At 40.4% G+C, this 14352-nt stretch overlaps 1 protein-coding gene across 1 annotated transcript in view; it reads left to right on the top strand.

The window, feature by feature from the left end:
* Nucleotides 1-14352, top strand: part of man2a1 (mannosidase, alpha, class 2A, member 1) — a 67253-nt gene that overhangs the window by 5016 nt on the left and 47885 nt on the right. The window contains exon 3 of the mRNA XM_080428956.1: nucleotides 6799-7062. Within this exon, the coding sequence (XP_080285082.1) occupies nucleotides 6799-7062 (264 nt within the window). The remainder of the gene's footprint in view (nucleotides 1-6798; nucleotides 7063-14352) is intronic.

The following is a 14352-nucleotide window of genomic DNA, read 5'->3' as shown; positions in this document are numbered from 1 at the left end:
GCACTCAGCATTATAACGCGTATGCGCGCACGCGCACACACACACACACACACACACACACACACACACACACACACACACACACACACACACACACACACACACACACACACACACACACACACACACAGAGAAAGTGAAGTCAGACTGAAAGAGTCACTTACATAGTGCAAGGTCAGAGTAAGCCTTGTGTTATATGTTCATTATTATTACACGGCTTGGTTGAATGCTTGATTCTGATTGGTCATTTGCTGAATTCAGTGGTGTGTTATTTCTGGATAATGACCGATGAGCTCAATTACAGACCACTGGCTAATCAAAGACACAGAACACCTGCTCACATCAACCTGCGCTGCTTGGTTTTATGCTGTAGCCAACATGACAGCGATGTAAACACACGCAACATGTCATTTACAACTAAACGTTGCCCTCAAGAATGTTAAACATTTGAAGTGAGAAATAGACGATGCAATAACCGAAAATTGATTTTATTTTACATTAAGCAAGTCACCCCCCCCCCCCTCCCAAGTCATTTGGGGACCCCTCTGGGGTCTACAAACGTGTTGTGAGTGAGCCTGTAGATCTGCTATTTTTGTGAACATTTTTCATAAATAAAATAGAATAAAGAAATGATAAGTTCTGAGTTCTGGGTTCTGGGTTCCCACTTCGCAGAACTTAGGGTTAGTACCAGGGTCCAAATGATCTTTATCTGATAACCTTATCTGTAGGGAAACACATCCAGAACCTGTTAAATGAGTTTCACTGTACAAAACTGTTCACATAGTTCTTGTAGTGCAAAAGAGCTATTAGTTAAACCAGGGGTCTTAAATGTTTTTCAGGCCAAGGACCCCTTAGCTGAGAAAGAGATGAATTAGGGACCCCCACCACATATTGTATAAAATTGTGTTGAATAGACTTATTTGGCAGCACTATCATTAGTGTTGTGTAGATTCATGTTTTGTTGTTTCTTTGTTTGTTTACACAGGATATTTTCTATTAATATGCTGGATTCATGTCAATGTGCATTTTCAGACATTTAACTGTTTAAACCCTCAATACTTACTAAACTTGACCTTTGGCTCTATACTCTGCTCTTTTTCCCCTCAACAACAAACCTCTTTGCCAAAAATAGCAGATCTACAAGAGTTGTGAGCTTGTAGTTCTGCTATTTTTGGCTAATGCTCCCCTCAGAACATGGATGCTAGGGGTCAAGTTGTTGGTAAAGTGGTAAAACAAAATCAATCCTATCACACAAAGATTTTGCAGCCCCCCCAGTAGTAACTCTGAGGACCCCCTATAGGGGTCCCGGATCCCTATGTAGGTAATGGCAGCCGACACGCTGATTGATTTGATTCGTGGGTCTTCAACCCATGAATGTTGAAGTTGAAGACCCATGAATTAAACCAATCAGCGTGTCGGCTGCCATTACCCTTATATATATAATAGTGAGGCTTTAACCCACCAATAAAAGCACTTATTTTATTGGTGGTTTAAAAAAGAAATGTACTTCTCTAAACTCCAGTACTTTAACTCCAAGTACAAATCAGAGCAACTTTCACTTTTAGTGTGATAATATTTGACCAGGAGTATCTATACTTTGACTCAAGTACTGGGGTTGAGTGTTTTGTCCTCCACTGATATCGGTCAGGCTTCAGTCAGGGATTGGGTTTAAAATGCTGTTTGACCTGTTTCATCCCAGGCTAAATACCTAATCTATGAATGGAACAATGGATCAGTTCAATGTGTTGATTAATGGGACAGTCATTTCAAATGTTAGGCTTTAGGCTATGTTGCTTTAGGCATATTAGAGCACAATTCAAATGTTTCATCAGGCTATTAGTGATCACATGCTGGTTATTAACCCATTAAGACCGGGAACGCATCTGTGTCACTTAAGATTTCTTTGGCTATTAAAAAATAGTGAAGATTTGTGCGAATCTTTGAATACATATATTTTTAAAGCGAACATTTGAACTCAAATCTTTGCCTCTGGGATTCTATAAATGTCTTCTAAATCCTAACAGTTTTCTGAAAAACATATGTTGCTAAAATATCAGTGGTTCTCAAACTTTTTCATGTCAAGGACCCCCAAGATGATATATATCTGGCCGTGGACCCCCGTCTCAAAATATGTTGTTCTAGGGACCCCCCAGAAGCAAAGATTTGAGTTAAAAATGATTGCTTAAAAATATATATAAAGATGTGCACAAAGTTTCCACGATTTTTCAAAAATAGCAGATCTACAAGCTCATGGCGTGGCACTTGGTGCCACGCTATGAGCTTGTAGATCTGCTATTTTTGAATAGCCAAAGTATAAAATAATGGTTTAAGTGGTTACATAGATGCGTTCCCGATCTGAATGGGTTAAACAACCAATGCATTGACCAAACGCACACACACGCACCCACGTGCACGCACGTGCACGCGCACACGCACGCATAGACAGTGTAGATTGGAGTCCCAGAGATAAGAAATAGTATCACTTATGGGTTCGCGGCCTAATTAATGTATATCAAACTGGGGGTCCTTGACATTAAAGGTAGGACACGTGATTTTCTTTAAAATCAGTATTAAATGGCTCTATATTGTGACAGTAATCATTGCTATAGAGCAGCGGTCTTCAACGCTCTTTCAAGCCAAGGACCCCTTAGCTGAGAGAGATGAAGCTGGGACCCCCCCCCCCTACATATTGTATCAAATAGACTTGTTTGACAGCACCGTCATCAGTGTTGTTTAAATTAATGTTTTTTGTTTGTTTGTTTGCAGCACATGATCTTTTCTATCAATACGTTGGATTCATGTTAATGTGCATTTTCAGACATTTAACCACTTAAACCAGGGATATTCAACTGGTGGCCCGCGGGCCAAATCCGGCCCCAGTAGAGCTTTCTTGTGGCCCCTGGAACACATTCTATATTCCAATTTAAAAATAAATGTACAAAATTATTATTAGGTGGTTGGTTGTATACAGGATGACCATTTTGAATGTTTTTCATAACTGTTAACCAAAGCTCGTTAATGGTTAATCAACTATCAACCGATAAGAATAAAATCTAGGCTATTATTTAGAATGGATGAATGTTAGTGATTCACTCAGGGTCCTCAATTGAAACCCACAAGTGCTGCATTTGCAGTCAAGATTGCTGCTAGAACCCAAATATGGGTAAATGTATCTTTGGTGAGTAAATCCCATAAGAAAATACAGCTCACTTCATATGTACTTAAGTAAAGTATCTGGTGTTAAATTGTATTTAAGTATCAAAAGTAAAAGTACAAGTATCACAAGTAAAAGATTATAAGACCTTTTCATAGTACAAACAAAACAGCCAGAAATGTTGCCTACTTCTACTACTTCTCACTACTGTCAGAATATTGTAGCTTTCAAGTAGTTCAGCCATTTATTATTCCACCATGTAGCAGGCTTGGCAACATCACTACATTTCAGCGGTGCATCAACATACAAGAGCACAGATGAGTTCTGAGTGCAGTTCATCTATCACAAACCATCATTTGTATCTATTTCTGGGTCTTGAATGGATGTTGTCCATTTACACCAAAGAAATGATTCACCTGGATTTTGTCATCTTCTCCATCTTCATTGACTTCAAACACATCATAAGAGCTTGTGCTCTTATCAACCGGGTGCTCGAACCAAAAACCTTTCATCATGTAAACACTTCACCTTGCCAGCCTGCCTCTAGTACTCTTACAGCACTGACACTTCCATGCCAATGACCCGTGAACACAACACACTGACGTATCTACTCCCTATTTCCGTAATATCAAAATCTAAGCCTGTACACTGTAAAAGACTGGCACGGAAATGATCCTATCAAACATCAAAATGCATGAATGCAGTATAAAGCAGGCCCTAATAAGTTACCATATTGGACATATATGTCCATTGTTGTGTCCTATCACACAACAAACGGTGAAACGGTTAACCATGAACATTTTGTTCATTTCTGTGCACGGCCTTGTGGCCCCCGACTTCAAGTCATTTCACTATTGTGGCCCCCAGCCCAATCTAGTTGAATACCCCTGACTTAAACCCTCAATACTTAGGAAAGTTGACTTTTGGCTCTGTACTTGGTCTGCTCTCTTTTCCCTCTACAACCAACCAATGAGTTGTGAGGTTGTAGAAAAATAGGGCATTTAGGTTGACAATTAATTGTGTGGACAGCGATGTAAATGATATTGGAAAAAATAAATTTCTGTTAATTTCATGCAGCTGTTTTTACGCAGAATGGACATCCTGCCAACAATTAAGCAAACAAACAACAAAAAGTCAATTAATTGCATTTAGCTCAAATAATTGCAAATAGGACAGTAATGATTGTGACAGACCAACAGCCATACAGTTGACTAGAATTCACTGTCAAAGATTTGACATCATACTTTTGCTGCTGATGTTGTGAAATGTTTTGCGTTATTATATAAAGAGCTGTCTATAACAAAGAACAAATCAGGAAACAGGCTCCTTGTTTGTGTGTGTGTGTGTGTGTGTGTGTGTGTGTGTGTGAGTGTGTGTGTGTGTGTGTGTGTGTGTGTGTGTGAGTGTGCGTGCGTGCGTTCGTGCGTGCGTGCGTGTATTGCGAGGCGCAGCTCAGGAGGGCAGCTGACTGTCGGAAAAAACACTGAGTTGATTTGCAGTGTATGCTCATAAAAAAACGTTAATATGATTACAATGGTTGAAAATGTAGGTATTGTAATCTTGTATTACTTTCTTTAATATCCAAATAATATGGGCTACTAATAATTATAATAATATCGCTGTGTGAGCCATGTGGAGCTCTGTCTTATATTCTCACCTTTTCACCTTCTCTCTCTGTCAAGGTTATATAAGCTTTGTTCATTACTTATTATTTATGTCTTCAATTTCAGTTAACTTTTAATTAGTTAGGGTGCACCAAAATTTAGAAAATGTGTAAAGTAGGCTATGTTGTAGAAATGCCATCACACCCAGCTTCCTTGCATCCTGACGACTGCAACCCCATGACTTAAGGGCCGTTTCCACTATAACTATAATGATAACTACACCTATAAGTATATCCATATCTATAACTAGAACTATACAGGGCAGGGATTTCACAGTTTCACTCAGTTTGGCCTTATGCCCTTCAAAACAACATTATATGCTCTTGAGGCCACAGTGGCCTTCATGCCCCGCCTACACTGCCTGATGGTACTGTTTTCTCCTCTGCCTCTTTCCTGTCAATAAATGTTTTATGTATTGACAGGAAAACTGTATTGACAGGATATCGTTCTCTCCGCGATATCGTGGAGAGAACGTGTGGTGTGAGTGATCCCACGTGATCAGTCTGGCAATGCCAGGCTATGCCTTCCTGCCCTGGCATTTGACCTTTGTGCCGTCGACAGCACCAAAGGCCAAGTGGCTTTGCCCCTAAAATGACACAATTCCAGGCCTTTAGAACTATTTTTAAAATGGTATCTTAATAGTAGGTTATAGTGCTTGGTATGAACAGCCCATTACACAGTCCTGGGTAGGCCAAGCAGCCTGGCAAAGATATGCGCTCCGCTGAGCGACCCTTCCTAGTTTATAACTAGTTATTGGTTATTTGCTTAGTTTTATGCAAGTGTACTAACCTTGGTGTGTGTCAGTGTTAATTTTGACAGCAAATGTAATTTAGTTTTACTTTTAGTCATCTGATATATTTTACTTTTTTTAGTGTAGTTTTAGTCAACTAAATCTACATTTGATTTAGTCAACAAAAATGTATTTTGCCGGGTCGTGATGCATGATTTGTACTTGGCTTGGCTCGGCTGTAAATAGACGATCTATAAGCTTGTAGATTAGCGTGACACCCGCGCGAGCCAAGCATAAAATGACTTAGTAGATGCGTTTTACTGGATCTCTTCTCCACTAGTCCCTCCCTAACATTTTAGTATAGTTTTGATTTCTTGACGAAATCGTCAATACATATTTAGTCACAGTTTTCATCATAGCTTAGTTTTTATTTAGTTTTCGCCAGTTATTGCCCTCAGACTATGTTTGTTAATTATTTTATGTTGTGGCATGTTCAGGCATTCTTAATAGGACTGTCACCATGTCCTACTCATGTCACCTGACCCACAGGCCAGGTGTGGTCAATTAGTGCCTCCTGTTTGATAAGTGCCTGATGCCTGATTTGAGCCTGCTGTATGAACACGGTTGCATTATTCTATGTTAGTCCTCTGTTGGAGAAGCATCTCGTCAGTTGTTCTAGTTCTGTTTGTTTTCCCCCTTGGACATTTTTTGTTACCTAGTGTGCGTGCAACTAATTGTGAGTATTTGTGTTACATGTCTTTAATCACTTTGCTATTTGTTTATGCAAATGTTGTTTTGAGTTTTATATTAATATTTCATGTAGCCTATTTTTGGATAATTCTAAATCGTTTTTCTTTGGTTAAGTCATATATGAATGCCTTTATTTCCTTTGCTGTGCAGAACCACACACAAATGTACAAGAAAAGGGTGGTGGAAAGAGGAAGTGGGTGTGAATAATAAATCTTCATTGAACGGACAATTTTGTGTTTTTACTGGACACTCTGTGGAGGTTGCCACCAGTTGAGCAATCAGCTCCTAAGTTTAATTATTAAAATAGAACATTCTTTACAATGTCCCATTCACAAGTTCAAAATGTATAAAAATCTTTTGAAAATAGCAGATCTACAAGCTCACAATTCGTCGCATTGCGACACAGTACTTACTTACACCACTGGTCGACGGTCTTTTTTTGTCATAGTTTTAGTCGACAAAGTTAACACTGGTGTGTGTCTGTCTGTTCACCATTGGAGGGTCAGCTGTCTCTCCTGCAAGACAAGATCGACCGGCTGGAGCACCTCCTAGGGGAGAACAACCACATCATCTCCAACATCCGAGACTCGGTGGTCAACCTGAAGGACCAGGGAGTCAGGAGAGGAGGCGGAGAGGTGGAAAGGGTCTTTCAAAATAAGAGCTACCCTCTCCTCTTGCCGCCCGCTCCGTCGGCCCTACCTGTGGACGTGGAGGACTGCAAGTTTGCGGCGAGAGAAGCGCAGACACCGTCCGACGGAGTACAGGTGAGTCATTTAAATCTACAGTTGATTTAGTTGACTAAAATGTCTTGGCGGGCCGTGATGGCGTTGTAATGCCTGATTTATACTTAGCTAAGTGCCCGAAAATAGAAGATCTACAGTACAAGCTCGCAACACGTTGTGAGCTTGTAGATCTGCTATTTTTGGAGTGCGACACCATTGCACAACCAAGAATAAAATGACTTGTCTTAGTTCTGCTGGATCTCTTCTCCACTAGTCCCTCCCTAACATTTCCGTCTAGTTTGTATTTGTTGACGAAATTGTCAATATACTGTATTTAGTCATAGTTTGTGACTTCATTGTCTTCATTTGGTTTTTTGTCCGAGAAAAAAGGTAGTCGACTAACATTTGCCCACTCAAATGTGTGCAAATGTTTCAATATATATATTTTTAAAGCCAACATTTGTAACTCAAATCCTTGCTTCTGGGGGGTCCCTGGAAACCTTTTGAGATGGGGGTCCGTGGCCAAATACATTTTAGGAGTCCTTGACATGGAAAAGTTGGCGCACCACTGATATAGCAACATACAGTTAGGATTTAGATTTTCTTTTGAGGGTTCGAGGCCTATAAGGCTCGCTTTTTACGAAACTCTGCAATATGGTAGAGGGCTATGCCAAACGGCCAAGGCCCGAAACTCAAAACCATTGGCCAAAGGGTGGCGCTATAGCAATCAATTGAAAAGGCCAACTTTGAACAGGTACAACTCATGCCCTGTTTGACCTACAGCCATGAAACTTCGATACACACATGCGTCTCCTCATGCCTAACAACTTTCACCCTCCTCCTGGGATTTTTGAGCAATCTGCACGAAACTTTTACACATGAACTTTGGACCTATACCAACAGATTTATGGGGCTGGATTTTTTCTAAGTGAAAACGTTAAGCTTTTATGAGCCAATGAATATTGCAGTTTTATGAAAATTATTCGTCTGCCCCTAACACATACATGCAGACCCACATTTGTTTGAAACTTTGCAGTAATGTAGAGGGTCATTCCAAGTATCACTGAAACCAATCTTACTCCAATTGGTCAAAGGGGGGCGCTATAGCAATCGTTTGAAAATCCAAACGTTTGGCCGACAGCCATGACACTTGCTTACACATGTGTCTTGACTCATTAGGAACACATCTGTCTCTTCAACCAGTAAGCTCCGCCCTTAGATCTTCTGCCATTTTGAGCAGTTTGAAAGACACTTAAACCAGTTTTTCTGCCCGGAGTTTTGAGCAATTTGTGTGAAACGTTCTACACACACTCTATGGACCATTATCTGAAAATCTCAGTTGAAGAGAAGTTTGTACGTGAAAAGATTAAGCCTTCATTAGCCAAATAATATTGTAAAGGGCATGGCTTCATCAAAAAAGGAAGAAAAATCATCTTTGTGTGCTCCTTTCTCACTGCTGTCTGTCTGTGGATCGAATAGCTCAGTCGGTAAAGTGCTGGTAATGTGCCAGCCTATGAGTCCCAAAGGTCAAGGCTTCGATTCCTGTCAATTGCCATGGTTTGAAGTGTCCATGAGTGAGGTTCTCAACCCCAATTGCCCCCTCCGTACTGTCCACAATCCCTCTGCTCAGCTGTTGAGAATGCTCATTTGTTAATTGCATGGGCTGCTTTGTCTCAAGTTCAATCTATTCTGTTTCTACGTCTTATTGTGCTATTGTTGCATATCGCTTTTTGCCTCTCATGCCTCGAACCCGTTTATTGCTGCTTGCAGCTATATTTTATCTCAAAATGTTTTGTTCCAGGGACCCCAGAAGCAAAAATTTGAGTTAAAAATGTTCGCTTTAAAAATATATATATATTCAAAGATTTGCACAAATTTGCAAGATTCTTCTAAAATAGCAGATTTACAAGTTCATAGCGCTATGGGCTTGTATATCTGCAATTTTTGAATAGCCAAAGAAATCTAAAATGACACAGATGCGTTCCCGGATCGAATGGGTTAACTTGGAATCCTCATTGATGACGTCATTGCTGGTTTCTGAACTGTCCACAGTCCACCAGTGAGACACAGAGGGAGACAGACGCTCTCATAATGAGCATCAGTGAGGACCAATTACATGAATGCAAGGTTGGAAATGGGCGAAGTGCTCCTTTAACACCCTATATAATTCATCGTACCATGGATAGTGAACATATCTGATATCGTCGCTGTCGGGCAGAAACCAGCTAACTCCATTTAGACGCTTTTGCATTTTTTTCTCATAAATCAGTGCTATTGAACACCCGTTACGTCTGTGTGTTGGTAAAAATATATATTGAATCAATGAAAAGCTTCTGACAAAACCAGCTAACTCCATTGGATCCTCAAACTTTCTGCTAAACCAGCTAACTCTTTTTTTTTTTTTTCTAAAAATTTTATCCCACGATTTATGTAACCCATTTTTTTCACCCGGTGCCAATTTCCTAAGTGATCCTGGGCGCTACACCAGCCCTACACCAGCATTACACCAGTCCCCCACAGTAGGGAGGCCAGGGCCGAGCTCATGCTTCCTTCAGGCATGAGAGCCAACTGACCTTCTTGTCACCTGACAGGGGGGAGTTTCCCTGGTTGGACGTAGCGCGTGGAAGGAACACGTTATTCCAACCAGTTCCCTTCCCCTCCATCAGGCGCCCCGGCTGTCATGGGGGGAGCGGTATAGCGACCAGGATTACTACATGTTTTTGTGAGGGTATTAACTACCCTAGGAGACACGGGGAGAACATGCAAACTCCACACAGAGTAGGCCCTTTCGCCAACCCCACCTAGGGTATGGGCGCTGATGACGCGGAGGAGAAGACACGCCCCCAGCGCCCACAGCGTCCCCGGCGGGAATCGAACCCAGGACCTTCTAGCTGTGAGGCGACAGCGCTACCGACTGCGCCACCGTGCCTCCTCTAAACCAGCTAACTCCACCAAAGGGGGTGGAGTTAGCTAGTTTTGTTGACTCCACGCTCCACCCCCTTTTGACCTCCAACCTCATTGTGAGCTTGGAGGTCCATTCAGCTGTTTTGATGTTTTGATGAACCAGTGTTCATTTCGTCGACTAAAACTATGACGAAAAATGTTCGTCGACTACCTTTTTTCACTGACGAAAACGAAATAAAAACTAAATATAAAACTAAGCTATGATGACTAAAACTAAGACTAAATATACTGACAATTTCGTCAACAAATGAAAACTAAAGACTAAAATGAGATCCAGTAGAACTAAGACAAGTCATTTTATGTTTGGTGTCGTGCTCTGAAAATAGCAGATTGATACAAGCTCACAACGTGTCTCAATGCGACGCGTTGTGAGCTTGTAGATCGGCTATTTTCAGCATGCAACCAAGTGTAAAATCAGGTATTACAACGGCATCAAGGCACCGCCCAAAAACATTTTAGTCGACTAAATTAACAGTAGATTTAGTCGACTAAAATCTTATGATATTTAGTCAACTAAGACAAAAACTAAAACATTTCAGATGACTAAAACTAAATGGAATTATATTCAAAAGACTAAAACTGCAAAATCAACACTGTGATGAACAAAACCTCCTAAGGGCACGGCCCCACCTTACTTTTATTTTACCTCTGGGGCGGAATCTGCAATGCTTTGTCAATGCAAATGCGTGGATTCTTGGAAAAAATCCGCAAGACCAAGAATCCACGCATTTGCATTGACAAAGCATTGGCAGATTCCGCCCCAGAGTATGTATTTACATTTTGAAAATGTGTGCAAATCTTTGAATATACATATTTTTTTAAGTGAACACTTTTAACTCCAATCTTTGCTTCTCGGTGTCCCTAGAACAAAATATTTTGGGATGGGGGTCCTCGGCCAAATACATGTAATTTTGGGGGTCCGCCTTGACATGAAAACGTTTGAGAACCACTGATATAGCAACATACATTTCTGAAAAAGGTTATAGGATTTAGAAGACATTTGTAGAATCGGGTTAATGTAGAGCGAAAACAGAAAAGACACTAGTATCGAGCCCTGAGGGACTTGTGTGCAAAATGTGTTAATACAGCATCACAATCATTTTAACCATTTTATCCACTTAAATTTTGGCTATTAAAAAAATTGGAGATCTACAAGCTGTGTGATACAGTAAGCTTGCATATCTGCAATTTATTGCATTGCTCTTTTGGGGTTGAAAAATCTATTTAATCTAATTATTACACAATTCTCTTCTAGGGCATGGGTTCCCAAACTTTTCAGCCCGCGACCCCAAAATAAGGCTGCCATTGACTCGCGACCCCACCTAAACCTGGGGGTATTTTATGCACATAAACTTGCACGTTCGGTGCGCATTTGAAATGTATTAAAATGGTAAAATTTACTATTTGTAATCATTTTAGGTTGTTTTTCATCCATTCTGTTAAAGGTATAGTAGGCAACATTAAGCCTATATTTGAAAAATACCTCTATATATATATTTTGCATTTTTTTCCCCTCTATCAGCCACTATATAATGATGCTGGGGTGTTTTCCTGCATTGAAAAACACTCCTCTTTCTGAAATCCGTATTTTCCCTACTATTTAGGTTACACATCCGGGTATCCGGTGCGTAAATTCACGCACGCATGTGCGCATCCGTGCGCGTCCGTGTGAACTTTTTACTTTCGGTTTTAAAATGCTCTCAAACTTCTTTTTTTAGGCACATAATTTACTTTTCAAAAAGCGTTTGGATAGAATTTAGTTGTTTAACTTCATATATGTGGTCAATTTGTCATGAAAGAGCCTATTTAAAAATAAAAATTTAGAGAACCGGCAGGGGCGGGCAGTTCCGCGAATTGTATCCGAAAAAAGTAACCTATATTCGGCATGGCCCGTTTAGAAGTCTGCTTACTCTATGGAAGTCCTCCGTGCGTCACCCCCTGGTGGTCGGGGAAACGAACTGCTGGATTTTTTTCCTTTGTTTATCTCTGAATCGCCTACAATCCCTTTAAATTTAAAATGTTGTTGTTTTTTCCCAAAATAATTTCGCGACCTCACCGTCGGTCTCCCGTGACCCCAAGTGGGGTCACGACCCCAACTTTGGGAACCCCTGTTCTAGGGGTCCCTGGCACAAAACATTTTCAGATGGGGGGTCCGCGGCCAAATACATTTCAATTTGGGGGGGGGGGGTCCTTGGCATGAAAAAGTTTGAGAACCACTGTTTTAAGTGGTTAATACTGTACATCTACTGTATATATATTGCCTCCACTGTTAGCTGTCATCAGAGTTCCATAATTCATGTCCACAGTTCATGGTATGAATGGGTTTGTTTAACAGAGCCGTGTGTCAGGGGTTCTGCTTTAGCTGCTGTGTATTGTTGCTTTCAGTGGTGGAAAAAGTACTCAAATGTTTTACTTAAGTAAAAGTATCAATGCTGCAATATAGAAATACTCTGTTACAGTCAAAAAAAAAATATATATATACTTGAGTAAAAGTACAAAAGTATTGGTATCAAAATGTACTTTAAGTACCAAAAGTAGAAAGTACTCATTGTGCAGAATGTCCTGTTTCAAATTTATAAATTGAATAAAAATCATTTGAAAATAGCAGATCTACAAGCTCACAATGTGTCGCATCGCGACACATTGTGAGCTTGTAGATCGGCTATTTTCAAATGGCCGAAATGTATATAGGATTGAAGTGGTTAATGTATGTCTACAAATCTACAAAGTAACTGCTAACTAGTAACTGAAGTTTTCAAATAATTGTAGTGGAGTAAAAGCTAAATATTTGCCTCTGAGACGTAGTGGAGTAGAAGTAAAAGTACTGAAAATTGGAAATACTCCAGTAAAGTAAAAACAATACGTACTTAAGTACAGTGGTTTCTGGTTGCAACTGGTTGCTTTTGTTCAGAGTGCTGGAATGCTTTTCAAAAGGCGCATGGCTGCAGGTTGTCTCAGTGTGTCACACACACACACACACACACACACACACACACACACACACACACACACACACACACCTGGGGGTGTCACGTTGCACACACGACAAAACAACGCCTATACTCACTTCTGGAACAATGTACGTTTATAATCCGTTTCTATGACTACAATACCTCTGGTGGGGTCAGGAGATAATGTTTGGAGTCATTTTCCTTTCTCTCTTATTTCACTGCTCAATACATCAGCGATTACCCAACCTGTGGGCCTTAAAGCCCATTCAATGCGGGAACGCATCTGTGTCATTTTAGATTTCTTTGGCTGTTCAAAAATAGAGGATCTACAAGCTGATAGCGCGGAACTCTATGAGCTTGAAAAATCGTGACTTTTGCAAATCTTTGAATATATATATTTTTTAAACATTTGTAACTCAAATCTTTGCTTCTGTGGGTCCCTGGAACAGAATGCATTGTGGTATTGATATTTTTACTAAACAAAATTGAGTACCTCTTCCATCATTGCTGAAAATGCATGCGGCTTACACTGAAAGACTTTAAAAATACAAATCCAGCTCTATATTGCGCCGATCAGATCAGTGTTAAACACTGCTGTAGTGCTCCATATGTGGTTGTATGGTGTGGCCATGGTATGGTGTTTTCATGTTCGACCCCTGAACAGTGTTTGTGCCCAGTTTGGTGTGGATCGGAGCAACGGTGTGCCTCGCACTACTGTATCACTATCATTATCACTACTATATTAGGTCCGGATATTACGTTTGTGACCACGGTCGGTCCACCCACCCTCTAGGCAATTTTTAAAATAGAATTCAGCATCACACACACAGCATGATTTTATTAACCCATTCAATCCGGGATCTGTGTCATTTTAGATTTTTTAGCTATAACCATTATTTTATACTTTGGGCTATTCAAAAATAGCAGATGTACAAGCTCATAGCAAATTGATTCATGCAAATCTTTTAATGTATATGTTTTTTAAAGTGTACATTTTTAATTCAAATATTTGCTTCTGGGGATTATTTTTGGGAAAAAATAACCCCCCCCTAACCCCGAAAATTGTGAAAATAGCAGATCTACAAGCTCACAAGTCACAACACCTTGCAACGCGAGGCGTTGTGAGCTTGTAGATCTGCTATTTTCACAATTGCTATTGCTATTTTCACAATATTTATCTGAGTCAAACTAAATGTAATGCCTCAACTTTTCTAATTCTAAGTGCTTTTCAGGGTGGGAGGGTGGGGGGGGAGTCCCCAGTTCAAATATGATTATTTTGGGGGGTCGTGGCTTGAAAAGGTTGAGAAGCAAATGCACTAAAGGACAATTTTGCTTAGATAATCACTCCCGATCACACTTGGAAGGGGGAACGCCTCTCCCGACCTACAATCTCCCTGATTATCCTGTAGTGTGACCT

Source organism: Gymnoscopelus braueri (genome assembly GCF_963280865.1).
Source record: "Gymnoscopelus braueri genome assembly, chromosome: 5".
NCBI lineage: Eukaryota > Metazoa > Chordata > Actinopteri > Myctophiformes > Myctophidae > Gymnoscopelus > Gymnoscopelus braueri.
Note: the sequence above shows the minus strand (reverse complement) of the source record. Positions and strands in the feature narration are given on the sequence as shown.